General features: G+C 38.3%; 1 protein-coding gene across 8 annotated transcripts in view; it reads right to left on the bottom strand.

The window, feature by feature from the left end:
* DNM1L (dynamin 1 like) overlaps positions 1 to 24,725 on the bottom strand; it is a 48,192-nt gene extending 23,467 nt beyond the window's left edge. For 2 of the 8 annotated variants that reach the window (XM_058558521.1, XM_058558520.1), the window contains exons 1-3: positions 24,583 to 24,725; positions 4,680 to 4,827; positions 1,087 to 1,125 (exon numbers count right to left, since the gene is read on the bottom strand). In XM_058558521.1, coding sequence (XP_058414504.1) covers positions 1,087 to 1,125; positions 4,680 to 4,827; positions 24,583 to 24,684 — 289 coding nt within the window. In that variant the 5' untranslated portion in view covers positions 24,685 to 24,725. The remainder of the gene's footprint in view (positions 1 to 1,086; positions 1,126 to 4,679; positions 4,828 to 24,582) is intronic. The other 6 variants (XM_058558525.1, XM_058558524.1, XM_058558523.1 and 3 more) reach the window with 3 other exon arrangements.
* Positions 24,726 to 26,595: the final 1,870 nt, after the last annotated feature.

Below are 26,595 nucleotides of genomic sequence, written 5' to 3' on the forward strand. Positions count from 1 at the left end.
TTAAGAATCCTACTGAGTAATGCAAAAAGCATATATAATAGATTTATACACATAAATCAAGGTAAAAATCTGCAATATGTGAATAAAACAGCCGACTTTTCAATCCTTTTTTTCCCCTAATTTGGTTTCCTTTTGGTTACCCATAAAGTCACAATTGGTTGTTCCTTTAAAGAGCTCTCTCAGTAGTGTGAAGCTATTCTGTAATTTATGTGCACTTTCAAGGTAATTTTTTTCCCCAGGACCAAGACTATATTTTGAACTAAAGGTTGGAAAGAAATGAAATGGGGTGGGGGGATAGACCCTGGCATATGTACTATATGGAGTCACTACTCTCCATTAGTTTCCAATAATAGGTTTGTTCTTCCTGCACTTGCCCAAAAAAGGAAAATACATTCACTGTAGACACTGTTTTAAGTGGTCTAAAACGTGGAAAGCAAGTTTTGTTCTGTTTTTCCCAGAGAAGCTAGAAATGTTTAATTGTAGAAAAGTAACCTAACTTTGCCTCCCCTAAGCACAGCTATTCAGCTTTTGCCAAATTCAGAGTTTTAAATGTCTTAATGATTGAGTTTATGAATAATGCATATCAGCCACCTGAAATCAAAATAAAAAGGACTGTAAAGTATTCGAATAAATATTTATTGAGGAAAAAGTGCATCAATTCTTTGGTGGAATAAAGGTAAATAAAACTGGATCCTTTTTGCAAGTAAAATGCTCACCTACTTGAAGCTTAGTACCTTCTTCCAAGAAGTCTCATTGGAGGACTGCAGTAATCTAGGTGAACAGAACTCACAGAGGCAGGTACTACATACTAAAGGGGTATGTTTAATTTACCTTATCATATAAAAGAGGCCTGGCTTCACAAGCATGTTTTTAAAAATAAAAATAAAATAAATTACATTCACCCCCAAAAAAGCCTGCATTCTGATGCAATGCCAAAAGGTAACAAGAACCATTACAACCTACAGTCAATCAATGTGGATAGGCAAATAAAAATGGAAGAAAAAAAATGCACACAGCCTGTAAGAGTACATAAGCACACATGCAGGCATAATAGAAAAAAGGCCAAAAACAATGGATAAAGGAAACCTTTAGAAAGGTGTCTTGAGTTTTTCCATGTAGCAGGGTCTGTAGTTAAAGAGAAATAGCACAGAATGATAAGTTTAGTGCTTATCCCTAATATTTTAAACCTTTGTTTTTTTCCCCCAAAGCCCCAGTAGATAGTGGCATGTCATAGTTGCACATCCTTCTATTGCTGTATGTGGCAGGCCGCCTCAGCATGGCCAGAGAAGCCATGTGTTGGTGCGCACCCGGAATCCGAACCCGGGCAGCCAGTAGCAGAGTGTGCGCACTTAACCGAAAAGCCACGGGGTCGGCCCCTTTAAACCTTTTTAAAAACTCAGATGTGCAGAAACCTCAACACATTTCAAATGCACATAGCATTAAATTACTCAAAATTTATAACTAGCATTAAATTACTCAAAATTTATAACTATATAATTTCCAATACAATTTATTACAATCAGAGGGAAGTATAGAAGTATATATTTTAAGTGATAAATCAAGCATATTGTGTGCCATAATTTATTTTTATTTTCAATTGCAATTAATTATGTCACCTCTGGTTTCTAATTCTAACACAAATGGATTAAAATTAATTCACTATTCAAAAATTTGCCTTAGATATGACTATGGGAAAAGATCAATTGCCTGGTAAAAAAGAATCTACAAAACATACCAAACTTCTTTCAAAATCTTATGAGTAAGTAAATATTAAGCATTTACCCTATTCACTAAAATTGAGCTTTATAAGGGATTATTTTCTTTAAAATATATATTGAATTTAACAGAACACAACAGAAACAAGTTGGTCTTTAATCAGCATGCTACTTTTGGATCTCGTCTAAAAGGAAATCTGAGGAAAGCTTGATTTATTTCTTACAAATATATAAGATAATCACGGAGTTCAAAGTTCAAACTAAAACCCCATCCCACTCTAAAACAGTCTGATTTTGTTTTTAGTAAGATTTTATCAGGGGCCGGCCCCGTGGCACAAGCGGTTAAGTGCGGGCCGTCCGCTGCAGCGGCCCGGGATTCACCGGTTCGGATCCCGGGCGTGCACCGACGGACGCACCGCTTGGCAAGCCATGCTGTGGCGGCGTCCCATATAAAGTGGAGGAAGGTGGGCATGGATGTTAGCCCAGGGCCAGTCTTCCTCAGCAAAAAGAGGAGGATTGGCAGATGTTAGCTCAGGGCCGATCCTCCACACACACACACACAAAAAAAAAGATTTTATCAGAAAACTCTTTTACAGGACAGAAGTGGGGGGCAAGCTGAGAAATACTATAAATCTATATATTCACACCTCAATTATCCTATATAGTTGGCAGAATGAAGGATCCCACATTAAGTAAATTTTCCTGATAATTAAACTATATACATTAAACATTAAAATATTTTATTTTAGCCAGTTTGGATGGACCTATTATTTAAAATGGATTATACTGCTCCATGTCATCTTAGAATACACTGCTCTTAAATGAAGCTATTATTGGTAACTTAGGCCTTTGTTATATAACAAAGCCCTCTGAGGCTATAAATCCCTATACAAAATGATTAGAGACTGATTTTTTTCTTTTTTTTTGAAATTTTTCTGTCTGGTTATGTTTTCCTCCCTTTCTCCTCTCTGGATGTCAGGCTGTCAAGTAGTTCCTACTCTTCTGGCTAACTAAATGTTTATCTGCTTCATTATTCTAATTTCCTCTGGGTTAGAATGACTTATGACAAGGTAGAAGTGTTTATCCCGAGGATAAAGAGGCTCTGTGAGAAACTAAAGAACTATTTGAGACACGTGAAATTCAGTACTCAAAATTTATGAAATCTATTTTGTGTTCTGGGTAGCTGAGTTGTCATTTTAAGTGAATTTTTATGTTTTTTATATAAAAAATAAGCACCAAGCTTGAAAAAATATATAGAGAGAGGTAAAGATATGCAAATTTTCTGACCAACCACCAAGAAGAGACATCAACAAGACAGTGGACACACAAGCAAAGAGATACCAAAGAACCCACACTTCTAGGGCTGAAATGTACACCCTTTTCTAGAAACAATGCCCACATCTACAAATAGTTTCTGAGATACAGGATATCATCTGCCCTTTTCAAGGTGACTGAAGAAAATGAAAAGTTAAAGGAGAGAGACCTAATTAATGCCATACAGTCTCTTAAAGTCTTAGTTTAAGGTATTTGGTAAATTTGATGAAATTAAGTTAGTAAGAATGAAATTTTAAGTGTTATTCTATACATTTGAAGCTGGACCATAAGTTAGTTCAAAATGATTAAATTCAAGGTTCAGAATTTCAATAATAAAGAAATATTACAGAAATACAAAGTGATGAATATACCAAGCTACCTAACTTAAGTAAAAGGCTCCTACATATCCTCTGGCAGTCTATACAAAAGTATTCCTTATTAACTTCTACAACTTCATTAATTTGCATCAGTGATTAACTATCTATAGTCACAGTAGATGCTCATGAAAGGTTTTTTTGTTCTCCTTTAAAAAAAAAAATCAAGCTATCACCACCAATGCTCCTATAATAAGTGAAGAAAAAAATCAGATACAGAAATTAACTTCAATTTCCTCAATATTATCATCCTATCTTAGGTCCGAATAATAGAAGTAGAATGAAACTACATTTAAAACAGATCTCTGCAGATAAGAAACAAACATGAACTCTGCTGCAAATTTAATTTAATAATTAGAGCTATTTTACAGGCTTTTATAAATAAGACAGAAATTCTGAGCCAAACACTGAACTAAAAGGGAAGATTATATTATTCTCATCAAACATTTCAAACCTAACTAATATAAATATATGATTAATATAGGATACATATTTAATAAGCAATTTAAAATCTCATAGACATAGACAACACTTCTTAAAATATTTTCAGTTTAATCAAAGAAGAACTGCTATAAAGGACGGTACATATTCTCCAATCTTAATACTCCACATTTGCTATTCGGGGGAGGCCAGGATCTTAAAAATCAAGATAGTATGTGCTATATAGGTAAACCTTAGCAAGAGAAGGATAGTAAAAAAATAATTAAAAAATCAAAACTCTTTCTAAAAATAATATTCATTTTAGAGAGAAGGGCAAAAGAGTCAAAATTAACAGGCAGATGGTAAGACCAGAAAAAGGAAGGCAAGATAACATTGCTATACTGAAAAGCAAAGTCGTTTTAATTTTATTTAACATAAAATCTTTAAACTAGAATCTAAATTATTTAAATTCTAAATCCAAGTAAAAAAGCAAAAACATTGTTTTAAACATTAGGAAAAGAGTTTAAAACACTCCAAAAGACAGAAAGACTTTTTCTTTAAAATAAATGATTCCTGTTTACTGAGTATCTCACTAGATCCTCCATTAAATAGCATTAACAGTTTACCAAGCCGCATTACCAAAAAGATACTATTCCAAACAAGTTTACTTGTGGGCCTCAAAATAACAAAAATTACTCTTTTTTACATGAGAAAAGATGCATACCACTTCTCTTCACAGGACTTCTGATTTTGCTACAGCCACTAATTTCTAACTATCTAATCAATTCATATATTTTAAATATTTGACAAAAATGAAGAGTTTTAAAATAATTCTTATTCCAATTCTAAAATTTACCATTTTCTTCTCCTGTTGTTTTTCGTTTATCTTCGGGTGAAACATGGACTAGCTGCAGAATGAGAGGTCTCCGGGTGACAATACCAGTGCCTCTGGGAAGCAGGTCCCTCCCCACTAGGCTTTCTAGCACTGAGCTCTTTCCACTGCTCTGAAAACAGAATATACAAGAGCAAAATGAGTTTCTTAACAGATTTTTCTGTAACTCAGTAAGACTATACTAACAAAGCAGCATAAAAAGAAATTATTTTAAAGAAAAAATTATTGCCAAGACATGAGTTTAGTTGACATTTTCTATTTTATGATCTTTATTTCTTTAAAATAAAAAAACCCAAAAAGAGAATATAAACATCCCATTCCCCGATAATTTCCCTTCCTTTTTTGATACTCTTTCAACTAGGTTTTCAAAATCTATACAATATTGATATACATAAAATTATGCCTATAATATGTAGATACTTTACTTTAAATGGGGTAGTACTTTATGGATTTTCCTCTAATTTGCTTTTATTTTTAATGTAACAATCAGGGATATCATTCCATATTAATATATTAACTTCTGTGTTTAATAGTTAAATAGTATTCTGTGTGTAAAACCAAACCCCAACTGATGGACATTTAAATGGTTTTTGCTGTTAACAATGCTGCAATGAACATGCTTTGTACATAGAACCTTACTTACGTATCCTATTACTTCATTAGATTTAGTTCATTAAATGAAATTGCTGTGATTAAAGAGCATACAGATTTTAAGCATTCACAGATACTGCCAGACTGCACACCAGAAGATGGCAGGCACCAAGCTGTACTTCCCACCCAGTCTGCTGCATCTCCATCAGCATTAGGCATTATCATTCTGTTCAATCTGCTACTTAGATAGATGAACACTGACAACTCATTTAAATTTGCATTCCTTTACTATTCAAGTCAAGCTTATTTTGTTTAAGGGCTTTCTGTATTTTTTCCTTCAGTGATTTGCTTGTTCAAATGTTGGCATTTTATATGTTGCTTATTAGTTTATAAAGCTAATTTTTATGGATAAAATATATTTTATCCATAAAAATATTTCATTTTTTATTGTTCTGAATATTTTCCCCCAACTTTTTATTCTGAAAATTTCAAAGCCACAAAAAGCTGCGAGAATATTAACAGTGAATACCATACACCTTAACAAAGATACACCAATTATTAACATTTTGACACATCTGCTTTGTCTCTTCTTACACACACACACACCTTTTTTTTTCTTTGTGAGGAAGATTAGGCCTGAGCTAACATCCAATGCCAATCTTCCTCTTTTTGCTGAGGAAGATTGGCCCTGGGCTAACATCCGTGCCCATCTTCCCCTACTTCATATGGGATGCCACCACAGCATGGCTTGACAAGCGGTGCGTTGGTGTGCCCCCAGGGTTCCGAACTGGGGAACCCCAGGCCAGGGAAGTGGAGCATGCACACTTAACCGCTGCACCACCGGGCCAGCCCGACCCCCAACACACACACACTTTTTCTTAGTTATATATATCATGACACTTCATGCCTAAATATTGTGGTATATCTCTAAGAACAAGGGCATTCTTCTACATAATCACGATTACACTCAGGAAATTTAACATAGATACAATACTAATAAATGGTAGATAATCAAATAATATATAAATCCTTGGTGTCTATTATACATTTTAAATGTTTATAAATTTGCCGGTTATCTTAACTTTGTAATTAATATATTTTTCTGTACAGAATATTTTTTCCATACTGTTTTTTCTTAGTAGTCAAAACTAGGACATCTTTTAATTTCATATTTTCTACAAATGCAAAAATCCTAAACAAATATCAAAAAAGGTCTAGAGGCGGGCCGGCCCCGTGGCTTAGCGGTTAAGTGTGCGCGCTCCGCTACTGGCGGCCCGGGTTTGGATCCCGGGCGCGCAGCGACGCACCGCTTCTCCGGCCACGATGAGGCCGCATCCCACATACAGCAACTAGAAGGCTGTGCAGCTATGACATACAACTATCTACTGGGGCTTTGGGGGAAAAAGTTTAAAAAAATTAAAAAAAAGGTCTAGAGGAAGCAGATGGCCCACTCAAGTTAGGTTAATTTAAGGAGGGTATATTTACAAGTGAATTTTTTTTTTTTTTTTAACAAAGCTGTGGATGAGGCTTAGAGGAGTCACAAGGCACAACGCAATAACCCAGAGTAACAGAGAAGTTCTTATAACGCATAGGCCCTGAAGGAAGGGCTAGGACTTTTAGAAGAGGGAGAACCAGCCCAAGGCACATACATTCAGGGAACGAGCCAGGGGAATTAATACCCAGACTTTAGTCTCCTCCTTTCTCCATTTCCTGCCAGGGCTCCCCACTCCCAAATCCAATCAGAAGCCAGAGGACTTAGAGGCCCATTCATGTTGTCCAGAAAGGTCCCTCATGATAGAGAACAGGAATGTTGAGTGGAGGTCAAATTGAAGATTATGTGGCACATCTTGTGTTGCTAGGTTTTGGCATCCAGGTCCCTCTCAAAGTAAAATGGGGTGCTTTTCTTTTCTGTACTCTGAAATAATTTAAACAACATGGAAATTTACTGTTCTTTATGTGTTTGATAAAAACTGTCCATAAAAAAAACCATCCGGGGCTGGCCCTGTGGCACAGCAGTTAAGTTCGCGTGCTCTGCTTCGGCAGCCCAGGGTTCCCAGGTTCAGATCCCAGCACGCACCGACGCACTGCTTGTCAGGCCATGCTGTAGCGGCGTCCCATATAAGTAGAGAAAGATGGGCACGGATGTTAGCCCAGGGCCAATCTTCCTCACAAAAAAAAAAAAAAATCACCCAAATGGTCAGCTCCATGGCCTAGTGGTTAAGTTCAGTGCTCTCCACTTTGGAGGCCCAAGTTCAGTCCCTAGGCATGGACCTACGCCACTCGTTGGTGGCCATGCTGTGACAGCCACCCACATACAAAACAGGAATATTGGCACAGATGTTAGCTCAGGGCAAATCTTCCTCAAGAAAAAAGAGGAAGATTGGCAACAGATGTTAGCTCAGGGTGAATCTTCCTCAGGGGAAAAAAAAAAAAAATCAACCAATTCTCCTGGATTTTCAAATTTATAGGCATAATTACTTATAATATTCTTAGAAATTGTTCATTTTTCTTATTTCCAATATTTTGTCTTTATGTCTTTTTCCTAATCAAATTTTCCAACTGACTTTTAAATTGATCTTATTGGTCAAATCTGTATTTTACTGATTTCATTTTGTAATTTTTTTTTAATACTGTTAATTTCTTCTACCTGGTGTTTTTTTCTGGGGAAGGGGGGTTATTTATCTATTCTTCTTTTTAAAAACTCCTGGAGTTAAATATTTAAGTTACTTCTCTATCTCGTTATCAACGCTTGCCCTGCTCAGCCTATACACACACATACATCCCCCAATCTGAGTCATTTCTATCTTATTTCTTCTATAACAAGAATCATGGTTCTCAAGGATACAGTTCATGACAGAATTAGAATAACACACTCATTTGCTTTTTATTTCACATTACACACAGAGTCTCCAGATGATACTAATACTATCACCACCAATATGATTACCAAAAATAGTTTTTAAAATGTTTTGCATATGATCCCTCCATTCTCCTTCCCACCTCTTTATAGACCATACTTGCTCTTTCTTTATCCTCCATTTAGTCTTGGTTCTGCAAGTATGTGTGTGTAATGCTAACCATCAGTCCTTATGTTAATGTCTCTAGTCATTTTGAGTCTCTGAAGCTTCTTCTCTAGCGGATTCCTCTGGAAGGGCTAATGGGAACAATACTCTTCAAGTTCTAGCATACAGATAATAGTTTGTGACTTTTATACTTGAAAATCAGTTTGGTTATATACAAAATCTTGGGCTTAAACTTTCTTGAGTATCTTCAATATGGAATTCCATAATAAATTATGTCTTCTCTCATAATAAGAATGTCTTCTCTTACAAATTGTTACTGTTGAAAAGTATAATAATAATCTGGTTTTCCTTATAAGAGACTTTGTGACTTTTGCTGCATGTCTGAAAGATTTTTATTTTTCCTTTGAAGTCCAATAATTTTACTAGACCACATCTCAGTACTGGTCTGTGTCAGTGTTCTCACATATGTGCCGTGCTCTTTCAAAACGGAGTTCCAAATCTGTTTTGCTTTTTTGTGTGTGTGAGAAAGAGCAGCCCTGAGCTAACATCTGTTGCCAATCCTCCTCTTTTTTGCCGAGGAAGATTGGTCCTGCGCTAATGTCCGTGCCCATCTTCCTCTACTTTATATAGGACACCGCCAAGGCATGGCTTGACAAGTGGTGCATTGGTGTGCACCTGGGATCTGAACCTGCGAACCCCGGGCCACCGAAGTGGAGCATGCGCACTTAACCGCTGCGACAGCGGGCTGGCCCTGCCAAATCTGTTTTTAATTCAGTTAAACCGTAATTTTTAGTATCTGCTCTATTCCCTTGCTATGGTTTTTACTTCACTGGGGACTCCTATTGTACATATACTGGATCTTCTTTGCCTGTTTTCAATATCATTTTCTATCAAATTCTTTTTACACCTCTTTTGTATCCTTTTTATTTTTAACGTCTTTCTCCTTTTCAACATCCTTCTCTCTTAAGGTATTATCTGTTATGTTCATTTGCTCTTGTGTTCTTTCTAATTTGTCTTCATTTATAAAATAAATTTTCCTTCATTTCTAATACTTTACTAAGTTCTACCACCTAGTTTTTCTTTTTTTATGCAAACTTGCTTTTTTGAAAATGCCTTGTTCTGACTATAATGGCTTTTGTCTTAGTATCAAATGGTTTTCATCTATTTTACGGGCACATCTTTCCAGTGTGCTTTCACTGTCTTTAGAAAGGATGCTATGCCAAGGCTCATTTTCTTAAAAAACTTTTATGAGATTTAACAATCATTTCATATTGCTGATATCGAAATGAAATTCATTTTCCTGAACTTTTAGAAGGAGGCTTGGCCTAGAACAGCTATTCTAACCTCACACTCTAAAACTCCCTCTTGTTGCTTTCATATTGTGTTCGAAAATATAGTTGTTTTCTGAGATATCTAGGCTTGGTCCTGGAAGGGAGCTTTGATTGGTTGGTTTTTAAAGTTTCATGAAGGGGCTCCAGTCCCTTAAGACTTTACAACAGACCTCTTTCACTCACCCATTATCAGTGTGTGCAAAACCCCTCCCAGTTTCAGCTGGTATTCTTAAAATGGCCCTTCAAGCTTTCCAGTGATTGCCTTTTGGCTATTTTTCAATTCTCAGATTCACCTGATGTTCCACTGCTTCCTCCTTCTTCTTCACATAGATAATAATACAGAAGTCTTGGAGCCATTGGTGGTTTTTCCCCAACTTACTGGTACCTAACGCTTTGTGCAGAAACGTGGTCAACTAATTTTCCTGTAAGTGCTAGTCACAGGTTTTGGTTTTCCTGTGCTATTTGTTCTGTTTTTAAGGGAAAGTCACACAGAAATTAGGACACTATTCTACCACCACTGTCATTTTCATAGACTCTCTAATATGGAAATCTAACCCATTTAGAAATACTGAGACTAATGTTTAGTCTTATATAAGTTTTTTTTTTATATTATTCAGTCATAAAAAAGAATAAAGTACTTACACATGCTACAACATGGATGAACTTCAAAAACATTATATTTCACTTAGGTAAAAGAAGTCAGTCACAAAAGACCACATATTATTTGATCCTGTTTATATGAAATGTCCAGAAAGGCAAGAAAGCAGATTAAGTGGCTTCCTAGCACTGTGGGCAGAGGGGTGTGGGGAGTGACTGCTAATGGATACAAAGTCTCTTTCTGGGATAATGAAATAGTCTAAAATTAGATTATGGTGATGGTTGCACAACTCTATTTATCCTTAGTGTCCTCGAGTCAATTCTGACTCCTAGCAATCCTGTGTATAGCAGAGCAGAACCCTGCCTGGTCTTTTTGTGCCATCCTCTCATCTTCTGGCGCTATATTAAACAATGCTCTGTGGCTATTCACACAGTTTTCATGGCCAATTTTTTCAGAAGTGGGTGGCCGGGTTCTTCTTCCTAGTCTGTCTTAGTCTGCAAACTCTGCTGAAACCTGTCCACCATGGGTGACCCCGCTGGTATTTGAAATACCGGTGGCGTAGCTTTCAGCATCACAGCAACATGCAGCCACCACAGCGTGATAGACAGGTGGTGTCGTTCCCTGTCCAGGAAAGGAAGCTGGGCCATGGTGGTGAAAGCACCAAATCTTAACCACTAGACCACCAGGGCTGGCTGCACAACTCTACAGACGTGCTAAAAACACTGAATTATACATTTCAAATGGGTGAACTTTACAGTATATAAATGACATCTCAATAAAGCTGTTAAAAAGACCGAAGGAGAAAAAGAATAAAAATTCCAGATGAATTATAAACAAATGTGAAAAAGCATAACTTTATAAATTAGAGAATAAAAGAATACTTTCATGACTTTAAGATAAGGAATTATTTCTTTATACACAAATGTACAAACTAGAGAAGAAAAGATTGATAATTCAACTACAGTGAAATTAAAATTTCTTTTACTCATATAAAAAATTACGGGAAAATATTTGTGATCCATATAACTGACAAAGAATTAGTAACCAAAATTTATAAATAACTCCTACAAATCAGTAAGAAAAAGATGAATAACCTGATAGAAAATAACGCACAGAGATATGAATAGAAACTCACAAAAACAGAACCACAAAGTGCCAAGAAATAAGTTAATTATTACTAACTCATTAGTAATCAGGGAGATGCAATAAAAACCACAATGATACCATAAATAAAAAATGTGACAATATCGAGTACAGATATAAATAAATAAATAAATGAACAAACTTCACTCTGTTGCTGGGAATGTAAATGATTACAACCATTGTGAGGAGCAAGCAGCAATATCAAGTAAAAATGAAAATAAATATACCCTATAGTAATTCCAATTCTTGATACCTTAGAGAAATTCTCAAATGTGTACAATGAGGTATGCATAGGAATGATCCTAGTACTGCTGTTTACTAAAACTGCTATAGCAAACAATGCAAAACAAATGTTCCTCAACAAGAAGATAAATTTTGATATATTCATATAACGGATTATTATATATAAGTGTAAGTGACCAAACTAGGAATATGTACGTGTATGTATGAGTAAATCTCACATGTATGATTGTGTAAAAAAAATTACAGAGGAATATACACTGTTTGACACCACTTACTTTAAATGTAAAACAATATATATTGCTTAGGTTATCTACACATGTACTGTATGTATAATGAAGTGAATAGGCATGATAAACACCAAATCAGGAAAACGATTCTCTCTCTCTGGGAAGGAGGGAAACTCAACTGGGTAGTTAATGTTGTATTTCTTAAACTGGGAGGTAGATACAACGGTGTTCATAATATTATGCTTTACACCTTTTTGACATTTTTAATATTTCAAAATAAATTTTTAATGCCTCAAATACAGTACAGGATTTCATACTGAAGAGGCAACTAAAGAAGTTACAGCATTTCCTTCTCCCTCCCATACCCTAAACAGACACTTGATACAGTCACACAGCTTGGATATAGGTTATAGAGCAATTCCTGTGTCGACCCTGCCCTTCTGTACAAGTGATCTATATTAGCTTAAGTGCCCAGCTCTGCTGGAAAGTTCAAAGTACTGTACTCAAGCTACAACAGAGTTGGAAGCAATTCAGGTAATATTTCAATTTTATTTCACAATATCTTGGACAGGAAATGAAGGGGCAATAAAACTTTTTTCTGTTCTCTCTTGCTGTTTATATTTCACTGCATTTAAAGAGTGGTTATAGTATAGATGGATACAGAATTTTATAATCACAATTAATTTCCCTAGGAACTCTAAATTTTAAACATTTCTCCATGTCCTCTAACATCTGCTCTTGCAGACTGGATGTCTGATACCAGTCTGATTCTCTTTCCCTTTTAGGAAATCTGTTTTTTCCTCCCTCTTTCTATTTTGACACTTGGAGAATTCTGGGTTTTTTTTGTTTTGATTTCAGAAATTTAACCAGGGCAGGTCATACTTTCAATATTTGTGCCCAACAATTGAAATGTGAAGATGTCTTACTTCAGCCCTGGGGAACTTCTGCCTATCATTTGTTTGATTATTCTTTGTCATCTGCTCCAAGTGCTCTTTCCCAGTCAACTATGATAAGGATTTTGGCTCTAGTAGCTCTTACCATCAAGTCTCTTATCTCTAATAAATTTCCTAACGTATGTTTTTGATCTGCCTTTTAGGAGAATTCCTCAAATTGTTTTTCTAGTTCATAAACTAGGCTTTCAGCAATTTCAGAGAGACTACTGCTTCCCAATCACGCAAACTATGCCATTTTGTTCTTCCTCCTTAAGTGAGATATCTCACAAAAATACGTTTTTATTTGAATTCTTTATTAACTTCATTTTTTTATCCTAATTATCTATCTTAGTCTCTTCCTTTATGGCTACTGATTTTCAGTTAGTTGTACACTTTTATGTATCTATATGTTAAGGTTTTTTTTAAGACAAGGGTTGTTATGGACTGAATTGTGTCCCTCTAAAATTCATATGCTGAAACCCTCTCTCAGAACGTGTATGTCAAAATGTGACTGTTTTTGGTGAAAGGGCCTTTAAAGAGTTGATTAAGTTATAACAAATCCATTAGAGTGGGCCCTAATTCAATCTGACTGGTGTCCTCATAAAAAGAGGGAATGTGGATACAAAGAAAACACCACGTGAGGACACAGCAAGAAGGCAGCCATCTGCAAGCCAAGGAGAGAGGCCTCACAAGAAACTAGACCTGCCAACAACTTGATATTGGACTTCTGGCCTCCAGAACTGTGAGAAAATAAATTTCTATTGTTTAAGCCACTTAGTGTGTGTGGTCTTTTGTTCTGCCCTAGCAAACTAACACAGGGGTTACCAACTCGACTGCCCACACAAGCAAGTCAGGTAACCTGAATGGGTAAAATAAATCCAGACTTCAGTCAAAATGACACCAGCTTGTATTCTTCTGACATTTTGTTTGCATATTAAAAATATAAGAATATTTCTCACATCTCATGAAATAAAAAAATATATCTCAAGAATATTAAAAACATAAAAATATTTCCCAGGCACTCTTTAACTTTCCAACTTTTGATAGAGACATGGAAGTAGGAAATATCTCATTGCCCTCTTCAGACTATAAAAAGAAAAGAACAACACATATATGATGATAAATGGCAACCAAGGAAGGCAACTGGGAGCAACGGAAGCTGTGGCTAACTAGATACAGTCTGACCCATCAAAAGCAGAAAACTTTTCAGACTCATTGTTAATGTGAGCCCAGTCTTGTCAGATTTTCTTAATTTTTTAAGGAAAAACTAGAAATCTGGGCATTTCAATTAAATCCACCAATTTTTAGACATTGGCAACTAACTCATTTTTTTAAAAAATACTGTATGTGTTGGTTTCAGTTCAAGATGGGGATGTAGGAGGATTCTGAACTCACCTCCTACCATGGACACACCAAATCCACAGCTACAAACAGAACAATTCCCTCTGAAAGAAACTCAAAAACTAGCTGAATGACTCCTACACATTGGTCAAACAACAAAAATCCACATTAAAACAGGTAGGAGAGGCTGAGACACAATTTCACTATAAACCCCACCCCAGCATGGTGACCCGCAATAAGGAGGGAACTCACAACACGTAGCTTCTCCCTAAGGAGCAAAGGGTTTGAGCCCTCATCTGGCATCCCAACTTCTAACACCTGCACCTGACAGATGGGCCCCCAAAACATCTAGCTTTGAAAGCCAACGGGGCTTGCATCCACAAGACCCAAAAGGCTATAGTGAACTGAGAAACAGTTCTTAAAGAGCTCACACAGGCTCACCCTGGCTAACTCCCCAGGGCACACCGCAGAGGGAGCAGACAGAATCACCCATCTACCAGTATTCTCCTGAAAAAGGTATATTTGCATATACTTTAAAAGCTGCTGCCTCAGGGTCCAGCTTTCAATCAACCTGAATATAGGTGCTGACTGAGATCCTCCCCTTTGGGACACTGACAGATCTTGACACACCCTCAACTACTGTGAGCCACTAAGAACAAAGTAGGTTGTTTGGACAATCATAAAGGTTTGAGAGACAACCAAGATCTAAGGCAGGGTTCAAGGATAAGGTTCATCTCCTACACGAGGCCACTCCTTCAAGACTGGAAGAGGTGGCTATTTTATCTAACGCATAGCAACAAATACAGTGAATCAAGGAAAATGAAGAAACAAAGGAATATGTTCCTATGTTTATAAGATAAAACTTAAGAAAAAGACCTTAAAAAAACAGAAATAAGTGATTAATCTGATAAAGAGTTCAAAGTAATGGTCATAAAGATGCTCACCAAGCTTGGGAGAAGAATGGATGAACAAAAAGAGATAAAAAATATAAGAATATACCAAACAGAAATCACAGAATTGAAGAATACAATCACTGGCCTGAAAATACAATTGAGGGGTTCAACAGCAGACTAGACAAAAGTAGAAGAAAGGATCAGTGAACTCAAAGACAGGGTAGCAGCACTCATCAAATCAGAGCAGGGAAAAAAAAAAAAAAAGAAAGAAAGAAAAAGAGTGAAGATAGCTTAAGAGACTTCTAGAATAACATCAAGCAGACTAACATTCGCACTATGAGGGTCCCAGAAGATGGAGAAAGGGACAGAAAACTTATTTGAAAAAATAATGGCTGGTAACTTCCCTATCCTGGGGAAGATAACAGATATCCAAATCCAGGAAGCCAGAGAGTTTCAAATAAGATGAACCCAGAGACCCACATCAAGACACATTATAATTAAAGCACCAAAAGTTGAAGACAAAGAGAACCTTAAAAGCAGCAAGAGAAAAACAACTTGTTATGTACAAAGGAAACCTCCATAAGACTATCAGCAGATTTTTCAACAGAAACTTTGCAGGCCGGAAGGGAGTGACACGATATATTCAAAGTGCTGAAAGAAAAAAACTGCAAACCAAGAAAACTCTACCCAGCAAAGTTATCTTTCAAAATGGAAGGACAGACAAAGAGTTTTCCAGATGAGCAAAAGTTGAAAGAGTTTATCACCACTAGACTAGCCTTACAAGAAATGTTAAAGGCACTTCTTTAAGCTGAAACAAAAAAGTGCTAATTAGTAACAAGAAAACATATGAAAGTATAAATTTCACTAGTAAAGGTAAATATATAGTAAAACTCAGAATAATGCTGTAAAGGTGATGAACCCATCACCTTTACATCACTTCTAAATCTAGTATGAAGGTTAAAAGATAAAAGTAGTAAAAATTAGAGGCCGGCCTGGTGGCGTAGTGGTTAGGTTCACGCACCCTGCTTCGGCGGCCTGGGGTTCACAGGTTAGGATCCCAGGTGCAGATCTGCACACCACTTATCAAGCCATGCTGTGGCAGGCATCCCACATATAAACTGACGGAAGATGGGCACGGATGTTAGCTCAGGGCCAATCTTCCTCAGCAAAAAGAGGAGGATTGGCAACAGATGTTAGCTCAGGGCTAATCTTCCTCACCAAAAAAAAAAAAAAAAGTAGTAAAAATTAACTATGACTACAATAATCTGGTAATGGATACACAAGATAAAAAGATGTAAACTGTGGCATCAAAAACATAAAATGTATGTGTGAAAAAATGTAGAGCTTTAGAATGTGTTCAAACTGACATTATCAATTTAAAAGACTGTTTTATAATAAAGTTGTTTTATGTAAGCCTTATAGTAACCACAAAGCAAAGACCTATAGTACATATACAAAAGATAAAAGGAATCTAAACATAGACCACTACAGGGCCGGCCCTGTGGCTTGGTGGTTAAGTGCGCGCGCTGCGATGCTGGTGGCCCGGGTTCGGATCCCGGGTGCGCATCGAGGCACCACTTCTCCGTCCATCCTGAGGCCGAGTCCCACATACAGCAACTAGAAGGATGTGCAGCTATGACATACAACTATCTACTGGGGCTTTGGGGGGAAAAAATAAAATCAATAAAATCTTTAAAAAAATAAAAAAAAATAAACATAGACCACTACAGAAAATCATCAAATCACAATAGAAGAAAGTAAGAGAGGAAGAAACAAAGGAACTATAAAACAGCCAGAAAACAATTAACAAATGACAATAAGTCCATACCTATCAATAATTACTTTAACTGTAAATGGACAAAATTCTCCAGTCAAAAGACTAGAGTGGCTAAATAGATTAAAAAAACAAGACCCATCTATATGCTGCCTAGAAGAGACTCACTTCAGAGGTAAGGAGACACACAGACCAAAAGTAAAGGGATGGAAAAAGACATTCCATGCAAATGAAAACCAAAAGTAAGCTGGGATAGCTATACTTATATCAGACAAAAATAGACTTTCAGACAAAGACTGTACTAAGAGACAAACAATGTCTTTATGTAAGAATTAAATGGTCAATCCAACAAGAGGATATAACATTTGTAAATATTTATGCACCCAACGTAGGAACACTAAATATATAAAGTAAATATTAACAGACCTAAAGGGAGAAATAGACAACAATACAAATACCTGATACCAAAACCAGACAAGAAACTACAAGAAAATTAGAGGCCAATATCCATGATGAACATAGATGAAAAACTCCTCAACAAAATACTAGCAAAGTGAATTCAACAATACATTAAAAGGATCATACACCATTATCAAATGAGATTTACTCCAGGGACACAAGGATGGTTCAACATCCACAAATTAACGAATGTGATACAGCACATTAACAAAATGAAGGATAAAAATCATATGATCATCTCAACAGATGCAGAAAAAGCATCTGACAAAATTCAACATCCTTTCATGATAAAAACTCCCAACAAAGTGGGTAAAGAAGGAATGTACCTCAACATAATAAAGGCCATATATGACAAACCCACAGCCAACATCATTCTCAATGGTGAAAAGCCGAAAGCTTTTCCTCTAAGATCAGGAACAAGACAAGCATGCCCACTCTTGTCAATTTTATTCAACACAGTATTGGAAGTCCTAGCCAGAGCAATTAGGCAAGAAAAAGAAATAAAAGGCATCCAAATTGGAAAGAAAGAAGTAAAACCGTCACTATTTGCAGATGACACGATATTATACATAGAAAACCCTGAAGACTCCACCAAAAATCTGTTAGAACTACTCAACAAATTCAGTCAAGTTGCAGGATACAAAATCAATATACAAAAATCGACTGCGTTTCTATGCACTAACAATGAGCTATCAGAAAGAGAAACTGAGGCGGCCAGCCCCATGGCTTTAGCGGTTAAGTGCACGTGCTCTGCTGCTGGTAGCCCAGGTTCAGATCCCGGGTGTGCACCGACGCACCGCCTGTCCGGCCATGCTGAGGCGGCGTCCCACATACAGCAACTAGAAGGTATGTGCAACTATGACATACAACTATCTACTGGGACTTTGGGGAGAAAAGGGGAAAAAACAAGAAAGAGAAATTAACAATCCCATTTACAATTGCATCACGAAGAATAAAGTATCTAGGAATAAATTTAACCAAGGAAGTGAAAGATCTATATGCTGAAAACTATAAGACACTGTTGAAAGAAACTGAAGACACAAATAAATGGAAAGATATTCTGTGCTCACGAATTTGAAGAAGTAATATTGTTAAAATGTCCATACTACCCAAAGCAATCTACGGATACAATGCTATCCCTATCAAAATGCCAATGGCATTTGTCACAGAAATAGAACAATCCTAAAATTTGTATAAAATCACAAAAGATCCTGAACAGCCAAAGCAATCTTAAAAAAGAAGAACAAAGCTGGAGGCATCACACTTCCTGATTTTCAAGTAGACTACAAAGCTATAGTAATCAATTAAACAGTATGGTATTGGTCTAAAAACAGACATAAAGATCAATGGAACAGAAATGAACCCTGAAATAAACCCATGCATATATGGTCAATTAATTTATGACAAAGGAACCAAGAATATACAGCAGGGAAAAGACAGTCTATTCAATAAATGGTGTTGGGAAAACTGGACAGCCACATGCAAAAGAATGAAACTGGACCACTATCTTACTCCGTACACAAAAATTCAACTCAAAACGGATTAAAGACTTGAATATAAGACCTCAAACCACAAAACTTCTAGGAAAAAAAACATAGGTGATAAGCTCCTTGACATCTGTCTTGGTGATGATTTTTTTGGATTTGACACCAAAAGCAAAGGCAACAACAACAAAATAAACAAGTGGGACTGCATCAAACTAAATAGCTTCTGCATAGCAAAGAAAACCATCAACAAAATGAAAAGGCAACCTACAGAATGGGAGAAAATATTTGCAACCCACATATTCAATAAGGGGTTAATATCCAAAATATACAAGGACCTCATTCAACTCAATAGCAAAAAAACAAATAACCCAATTAAAAAATGGGCAAAGGACCTAAACAGACATCTTCCCAAAGAAGATATACAAATGGCCAACAGGTACATGAAAAGGTACTCAACAACACTAATCATCAGGGAAATGCAAACCGAAACGAACGAGATACTACCTCACACCCCCATCAGGATACCTATAATAAACAAGGCAGACAATAACAAGTGTTGGCAAGGATATAGAGAAATTGGAACCCTCATACATTGCTGGTAGGAATGTAAAATGGTACATCCACCGTGGAAAACAGTTTGGGGGTTTCTCAAAAAGTTCAACACAGAATTACCATGTGACCCAGCAATTTCACTCCTACGTATATACCCAAAAGAACTGAAAACAGGTACTCAAACAAATATCTGTACACAAAGGTTCATAGCAGCACTACTCACAATCACCAAAAGGTAGAAACAACTCAAATATCCACCAAAAGATTAAAGACAAACAAAATGTGATACATATACATAATGGAATGTTATTACTCAGCAATTAAAATGAATGAAGTACTGACACATGCTACAATGTGAATGAACCATGTTATGCTAACGAAAGAAGCCAGACATAAATGGTCACATATTGTATAATTCCATTTCTATGAAATATCCAGAATAGGTAAATCTATAGAGACAGAAAGAAGATTGGTGATTGCCAGCGACTGGGGCATGAGGACTACAAAGTGACTGCTTAATGGGTATGGAATTTTCTTTTGGTGTGATGAAAATGTTCTGGACCTAGACAGAGATGGTGGTTGCACAACACTACAAATGTACTAAATGCCACTGAACTATATACACTTGAAAATGGCTAATTTATGTTACATAAATTTTACCTCAATTTTTTAAATTTTTTTAAAAAAAGGAAGCAGCACATGATCTATACAAAGGAACTAGAAAAAAAGAAAAGAGAAAAACATAAGTTTACCTAAGAACATGCACAAGAAAACAATAAAGGAATGAAAACTGTGATCAATATTTGGCACCAAATTACTAAATTTAATGAAGCCACCACCTCTACAAGACAAATGTAGGCATATCAGGCAGGAGACAGCAAGATTTCAGAAGGAGCTAAAATGTAGATAGCAGTGCTGGAGAAGGCAAGGGGAGGGAGTGTATGTGTGCTTTTTTTAAAATAAAGAATTCTAGAATGATTTAGCGCTTTTAAAAAAAAGACAATAACAAGAGTTGATGAGGGTGTGCAGAAACTGAAACCCTCACACACTGATGGAGGGAACGTAAAATGGTGCAGCCACTATGGAACAGTGTGCCAGTCACAAAAGTTAAACAGGAGTTACCAAATGACCCAGGAATTCTACTCTTAGGTATATACCCAAGAGAACTGAAAAGATATGTTCACACAAAAACTTGTAAATGAATGTTCATAGCAGCATTATTCATCATAGCCAAAACAGTGAAAACAACCCAAATGTCCATCAACTAATGAATGGATAAACAAACTGTGGCATATCTATACAATGGAATATTATTCATTCATAAAAAATAATGAAGTACTAATACATGCTAAAACATGGATGAACAACAAACATGCTGAGCAAAAGAAGCCAGACATAAAAAGCCATATATTGTATGATTCCATTTATTTTATTTATTTTTTTTTTTATTTATTTTTTCCCCCAAAGCCCCAGTAGATAGTTGCATGTCATAGTTGCATATCCTTCCAGTTGCTGTATGTGGGACGCGGCCTCAGCATGGCCGGAGAAGTGGTGCGTCGGTGTGCGCCCGGGATCCGAACCCGGGCCGCCAGCAGCAGAGCACACGCACTTAACCGCTAAGCCACGGGGCCAGCCCTGTATGATTCCATTTATATGAAATGTCCAGAATAGGCAAATCCAAAGAGACAGAAAGATTAATAGATGCCAGCAGCTGGGCAGAGTATGAAATGGGGAATGACTGCTAATGGGTACAGAGTTTCTTTCTGGGGTAATGAAAATGTTCTGGAATTAGAGAGTGGTGATGGTTGTAAAACCTTGTGAATACACTAAAAACCAATGAATTGTACTTTATATGAATTGTGTTTTACAATGGTGAATTTTATGTAATATGAATTATATTTCAGTTTTTTAAATGTTAAATTTTAAAAAAGTTGGTTTGCAAATTGGTCATTTAAAACCCAAGATTCCGGGGCCGGCCCCGTGGCATAGCGGTTAAGTGCACGGGCTCCACAGGTTTGGATCCCGGGCATGCACCGACGCACCGCTTGTCAAGCCATGCTGTGGCAGGTGTTCCATATAAAGTAGAGGAAGATGGGCACGGATATTAGCCCAGGGCCAATCTTCCTCAGCAAAAAGAGGAGGACTGGCATCGGATGTTAGCTCAGGGCTGATCTTCCTCACAAAAAAAATAAATAAATAAAAAATAAATCTCAGGAAAAAAAACCCAAGATTCCTTTTCTTTTTGCATTTGTCTGAATTACGGAAGGTGGGGTGCTGAAGTCATTGAAATAAAAGGCAATGAAAACTACATTCCTAGCAACACTGAGTCTCCAGTTAATGTCATATGCATTGGGATTCCTGTACCGGGTGATAGTTTGGATTACATACCTGGAGGGCTCCCCCTTCCAGTTCTCAACTTAAGAGAAAGTGATTAAATTTCCCAAGTTGAGTCACAAAAGCTGTTTAAGTGTTATCTCCTTCTCCACCTGCAAAGTACACCATGGTCTAAAAGTATCAACCTTCTCTCTCCCCATTTTCTGTTCTTTCCACACAGACGATCTCAGCTAGAGAAAGAGGAAAGCAATTTATTTAGCTAAATCATAAAAACGGCGAATGATCAACAGCTGTAAACATGATTCCCTCTCCTCAACTCCGCCAACTCTCTAGGCCCCAAATAAGTATTATTTGGGCAATAGAAGAAAGGAAAGTTTAAAACATTTAGGGGTCAGCAAAGGTTGCCTGGGAGTTGATACTTGGGAACAAAAGTGCCATCAAGATCAACATTCTACTGGATGGAAGGAAGCATGCCCTTAGATTCAGCTTCCCTGCTTTTTCCAGTTTCATGCATTTTAAAATCAGACTCACTAATGTACTTTTCAAATTAGGACCTATGAACCACCTGCATCAGAGTCACTTGTGGTGCCTGGCCCACCCTAGACTCATAAAATCTAAATCTCTGGGGATGGGGTCCAGAAACTATTTTCAAAGTGATTCTCATATACACTAAGTTTGAGAATCGCTGTTCTAAAAAGTTCAACAAAATGGGATCCGCAGCCGTTTAAGGTGTATGTAATGTGTAAGACAGAGACAATACCTGTAATATGAAGACGTGATCATTGCCACTAACAAGTTTACCAGTCAGAACTAAGTACCAAACACTTATGATGTCTGGAACTCACTCACCGTACACTACTCCAATAAATATGAATGTGAGGCGTGTGCTGTCCATACGTTACACAACATTAAATGGCACAGATGACAAAGTAGTGGTGCAACTGTATTCAAATCAAGTAGAGAAAGTTTTTCTTCAACATATTGAGGAAAATATGGAAAAAAAGACATTGTTTCTATTCTTTTTTATTTCTTCTGTACCTGAATAATAAAGGATTGAACTTCAGCTAACAAAAATCTAAATAGAGATAACCTTCATTAAATCAAGTCTAAAAACTGAGTAATTTCAAACATCAACACGCAAATGTGGCATATAATTGTGACTACTAGGACTGTTTTTGCTACCACGTGTTCATGGCTTTCATAACGGTGAGATCTTTACTTTTCGACCCTGCCCCTCCCAATTTTGCTGACAGGTTTACTCACTGAAATAAACTCTGTTTTGTGTGAAAAAGAAATCCTTCTTCATTTTAAACTATTTATGCTGACACACTATGGCCCTGATTCTTTTACTGCTTCCAGCTTAAAAACACTGAGAATCTCTTAAAAGCACATGGAAAGAAAGTCTCTGGTCTACAGCTAGGAAACACTTCCAAATCACTAACAAAGAACATTTAATTTACATCATTTCCTCTAATTCTACTTAGAAAAACAGGTCGGTTTTGATAAAAGTCCCAGTGTTTTAAAATATTATCTAGTTACAGTGAGCAATATTCATTCATTCAAAACATTTATGGAGCACCTGCTACATACCCCAGACTGTTCCATGGGCTAGAAATAGGAACACAGCAGCGAAGAAAATATGCTCAATAAAAATACTGCTCATAACTTATTATGTTGATGATTCAGAGTCTCCAATCATTACAGATATTGAGTTACAAATATCATAATACATGTAGGCAAGATTGAGCAGAATCTATACCAATCCTATAGCAAACAAGGAAATTTGTTTCTGAAATAATTTCTATTGCCTTAACTATTTAAAAGCAAAAAAAAAAAAAGTGCAGGATGTGTATAGTTTCCAAGATCTCCAGTGTCTGGACATACTATATAGTATTTTGAACATTAAGTTCCCTCTCATTTTATACCCTACACTTTAACTTTGTAGCAAGATGTAGCAACGCACCTCATGGGAAAATGAAGAGGAAACCGTCCCCCTCTCAATAGAAAATATCATTAATAAATGAAAACACAACATCAACATACTAAGTAATCTATAAAATGCGTTTCTCTGAGCTCTAATCATTTCTGATTCCTCGTCAACCAAGAAAAGCAGCAGGCAAAGAAAATGAAACATACTTCTCCTCCGTCACTCTAGAAATAATATAGTCCTTCAATATTTCTGCATATTAAAAAATTGTATCTATAAGAGACCCAACATGAAAAGACTAGAGAACTCCGATCGCCAATTTCGATGGAAGACAAAAACCACAGCCTACGCAGAAAAATTGGATATTCCTTCCTAACACCCACAAACTCCAGATACAAGTGGTTTGGGTTTGTTTCGTTTGTTTGTTTGTTTTTTAACTGCTTCGGCCTTCTCGAAAGCTGGAGGGATTACGCTGCAAGCAAACACTCAGGTGCTACACAGTAGCGGCTTTCGGAGCCCTGTTCGCGCGGTTCCAAAACTGACCCCGCAGCCCCCGAGCAAGGCAGGGAGGGAACTGACACACCTGCCGCCCGGAAACCCACGGAGACCGGGCCGGCCGGCCCACCACGAGCCCCGCGCGGCCCCGCGTGTCCCGTGTCCCCCAGGTGCCCTTGGAAGCAGCGGCCCGCGAGCGAAGCCGCGCCCAGTCCCCGCGGACTCCAGTTCCGCCTGCCGGCCTGTCCCCCACCACCCCCCACCAGCCCCCGGGACCCGCCGGGCCCGCCGCTCCGACTCCGCCCCTTGCCTCCCGGCCGGGCCCCAGACTCCCAGCCCGGGTGCGCCGCAGCCCCGGGCGGGCAGGCGCGGCAGAGTGCGAGGAGCCCCGGGGCCCCCCGCAGCGCCCTCCTTTCCCAAGGCCGCAAAGGCCGCCCCGGGAGCGGGCGCCGCCGCAGCCCCGACCAGGCCGGCGCCCCGGGCTCTGGCCTGGGCGGACGCCGCCCTCGTCTCTCACCTGCGTCCCCACCACGACGATCTGAGGCAACTGGATGATGTCGGCGCCCACCGTGTTGAAGACGTCCTGGAGCTTGTTGATAACAGGAATTAGCGCCTCCATGACTCGGAAAACACGGGACCCCCGCCCCGCCGGCCGCGGCAATGAATGGGGCCGGGGCCCAGAGCCCGCCTCCTTCCTCCTCTCCTCCGCCCTCTCCTCGGGAGCCGGCACCCATTGGACCCCGCCCGCCCGCTACCTGCCCCCTCCCGGCAGGCCATGCGTCAAGAGGGAGGTGGAGAGGAACAACGCCTGCCGGGACTTGTAGTTCTGGGGCGGAGGAACGTCGGGGCCTACGGCTTCCAGAAGGCTGCGCGGCGCGGGCTGGCCCGGAGCTGGGAGTGAGGAGTGGTTGGCGCCGGGAAGCTTACCAGGTCCGGAGAGTAGGAGGAAAGAGATACATTTATGCCTGTCCTCGAGGCGTAGTACGTGTAAAAATGCCGGGTATGAATATGTGTTAAGTACAGCGGAGTCTCTTGATTCTGCAAGATGTCATTTTCTTATAAGGACGCTTTCTCCCGAAGGGCGGGTTGGAAAGGCTGAAAGAATAGCTCGTAGCCCAAGACACCCCAGCCAGGTGCAAAAGGTCTGTAGACTGATACTAGAGTGGGGTGTTATTCAGCAAAAATACAAAACCAGCTCGGGTTAGAACATGCGGGTTCTCCAGGATATTTCTTAAAATGTGTTCAGACTTAAGAGTGTCAGAGTTTTTAGAGGGGAAGGGCTGGGCCCTTGTTCTCTATATTCTGTATAAATCTTTATTTGCTGTGGCGTGATTCCTGGCAAATTGGAGATGTGATAACTGCCTTGCTAGCTTTTTTGCTAAGTGCGACTGCTGTTCTATTGCTAAATGTTGTTTTTCTTTTTAAACAGATAACATGGCTCTGCGCCAAACCTCCAGAGTCTTCCTATCTCAAAGTTTAAAAAGGTGACATTTGAGCAAAGACCTAAAGTAGGTGAGGAGAAAGCCCCCTTCCCTACTGTATTTTTCTGCATAGCATTTATCTCCATCTAACATGCTATGTATTGAACTTGTTTACTCTCTCTGGCCTCTTGTTAGGTTATCAGCTCTTAGAGGCCAGGGATTTTTGACTGTTTAATTCACTGATGCATCCCTAGCCCGTAGAAAGTGACAAAGAAGATAGTCCTAATCTCAGTCCCCTCTGAGTTTACAATCTTAACAGATTATGACACCATTATAAATAAATGTGTAATGTGCTATGACTGGGTGTATTATGGAGCATGTAATAGGAGCACTTTTTCTAGTGGGGGGTTGGGTGTGAGGGAATGAAAATTCAAGCAAGGCTTCCTAGAAGTCACTAGATTTAATCTCCATGAGGGCAGGGACCACCTGCGGTAGCGGAAGTTGTACACTACACCAACTTCAGTGGGTGCTATTCACCTGCACAGCCATACACAGTAGCCCTGGGGAACATACAAGCCAAGACCTGAATGCCCACTAGTGGTGTTTCAGCATCTTATCAAGTTTTATGAGCCTTCCCTTTGCTTCGATTCCTTTTTTAAAAAATTTCAGAGACAAGGGCCGGCCCCGTGGCTTAGCAGTTAAGTACTCGCGCTCTGCTACTGGCGACCCGGGTTCGGATCCCGGGTGCGCACCGCCGCACCGCTTCTCCGGCCACGCTGAGGTGGCGTCCCACATACAGCAACTAGAAGGATGTGCAACTATGACATACAACTATCTACTGGGGCTTTGGGGGAAAAAAGAAAAAGGAGGAGGATTGGCATGGATGTTAGCTCAGGGCTGATCTTTCTCACAAAAAAATAAAAATTTCAGAGACAAACTGCGACAAAAATTTCAGAACTCCGAAGACAGCAGACAAAAATTTCAGAACTCCGAAGACAGCAGACAAAAGAGATTTATTCCAAGTCCTTTATTTTCTACCCAAGATGATGTAGTGTAACAATCAGATGTAACCCACTTTGCTTCTCAGCCCTCTGTTGATGGAACTTTTG

This window comes from Diceros bicornis, chromosome 17, assembly GCF_020826845.1.
Source record: "Diceros bicornis minor isolate mBicDic1 chromosome 17, mDicBic1.mat.cur, whole genome shotgun sequence".
Taxonomy (NCBI): Eukaryota; Metazoa; Chordata; class Mammalia; order Perissodactyla; family Rhinocerotidae; genus Diceros; species Diceros bicornis.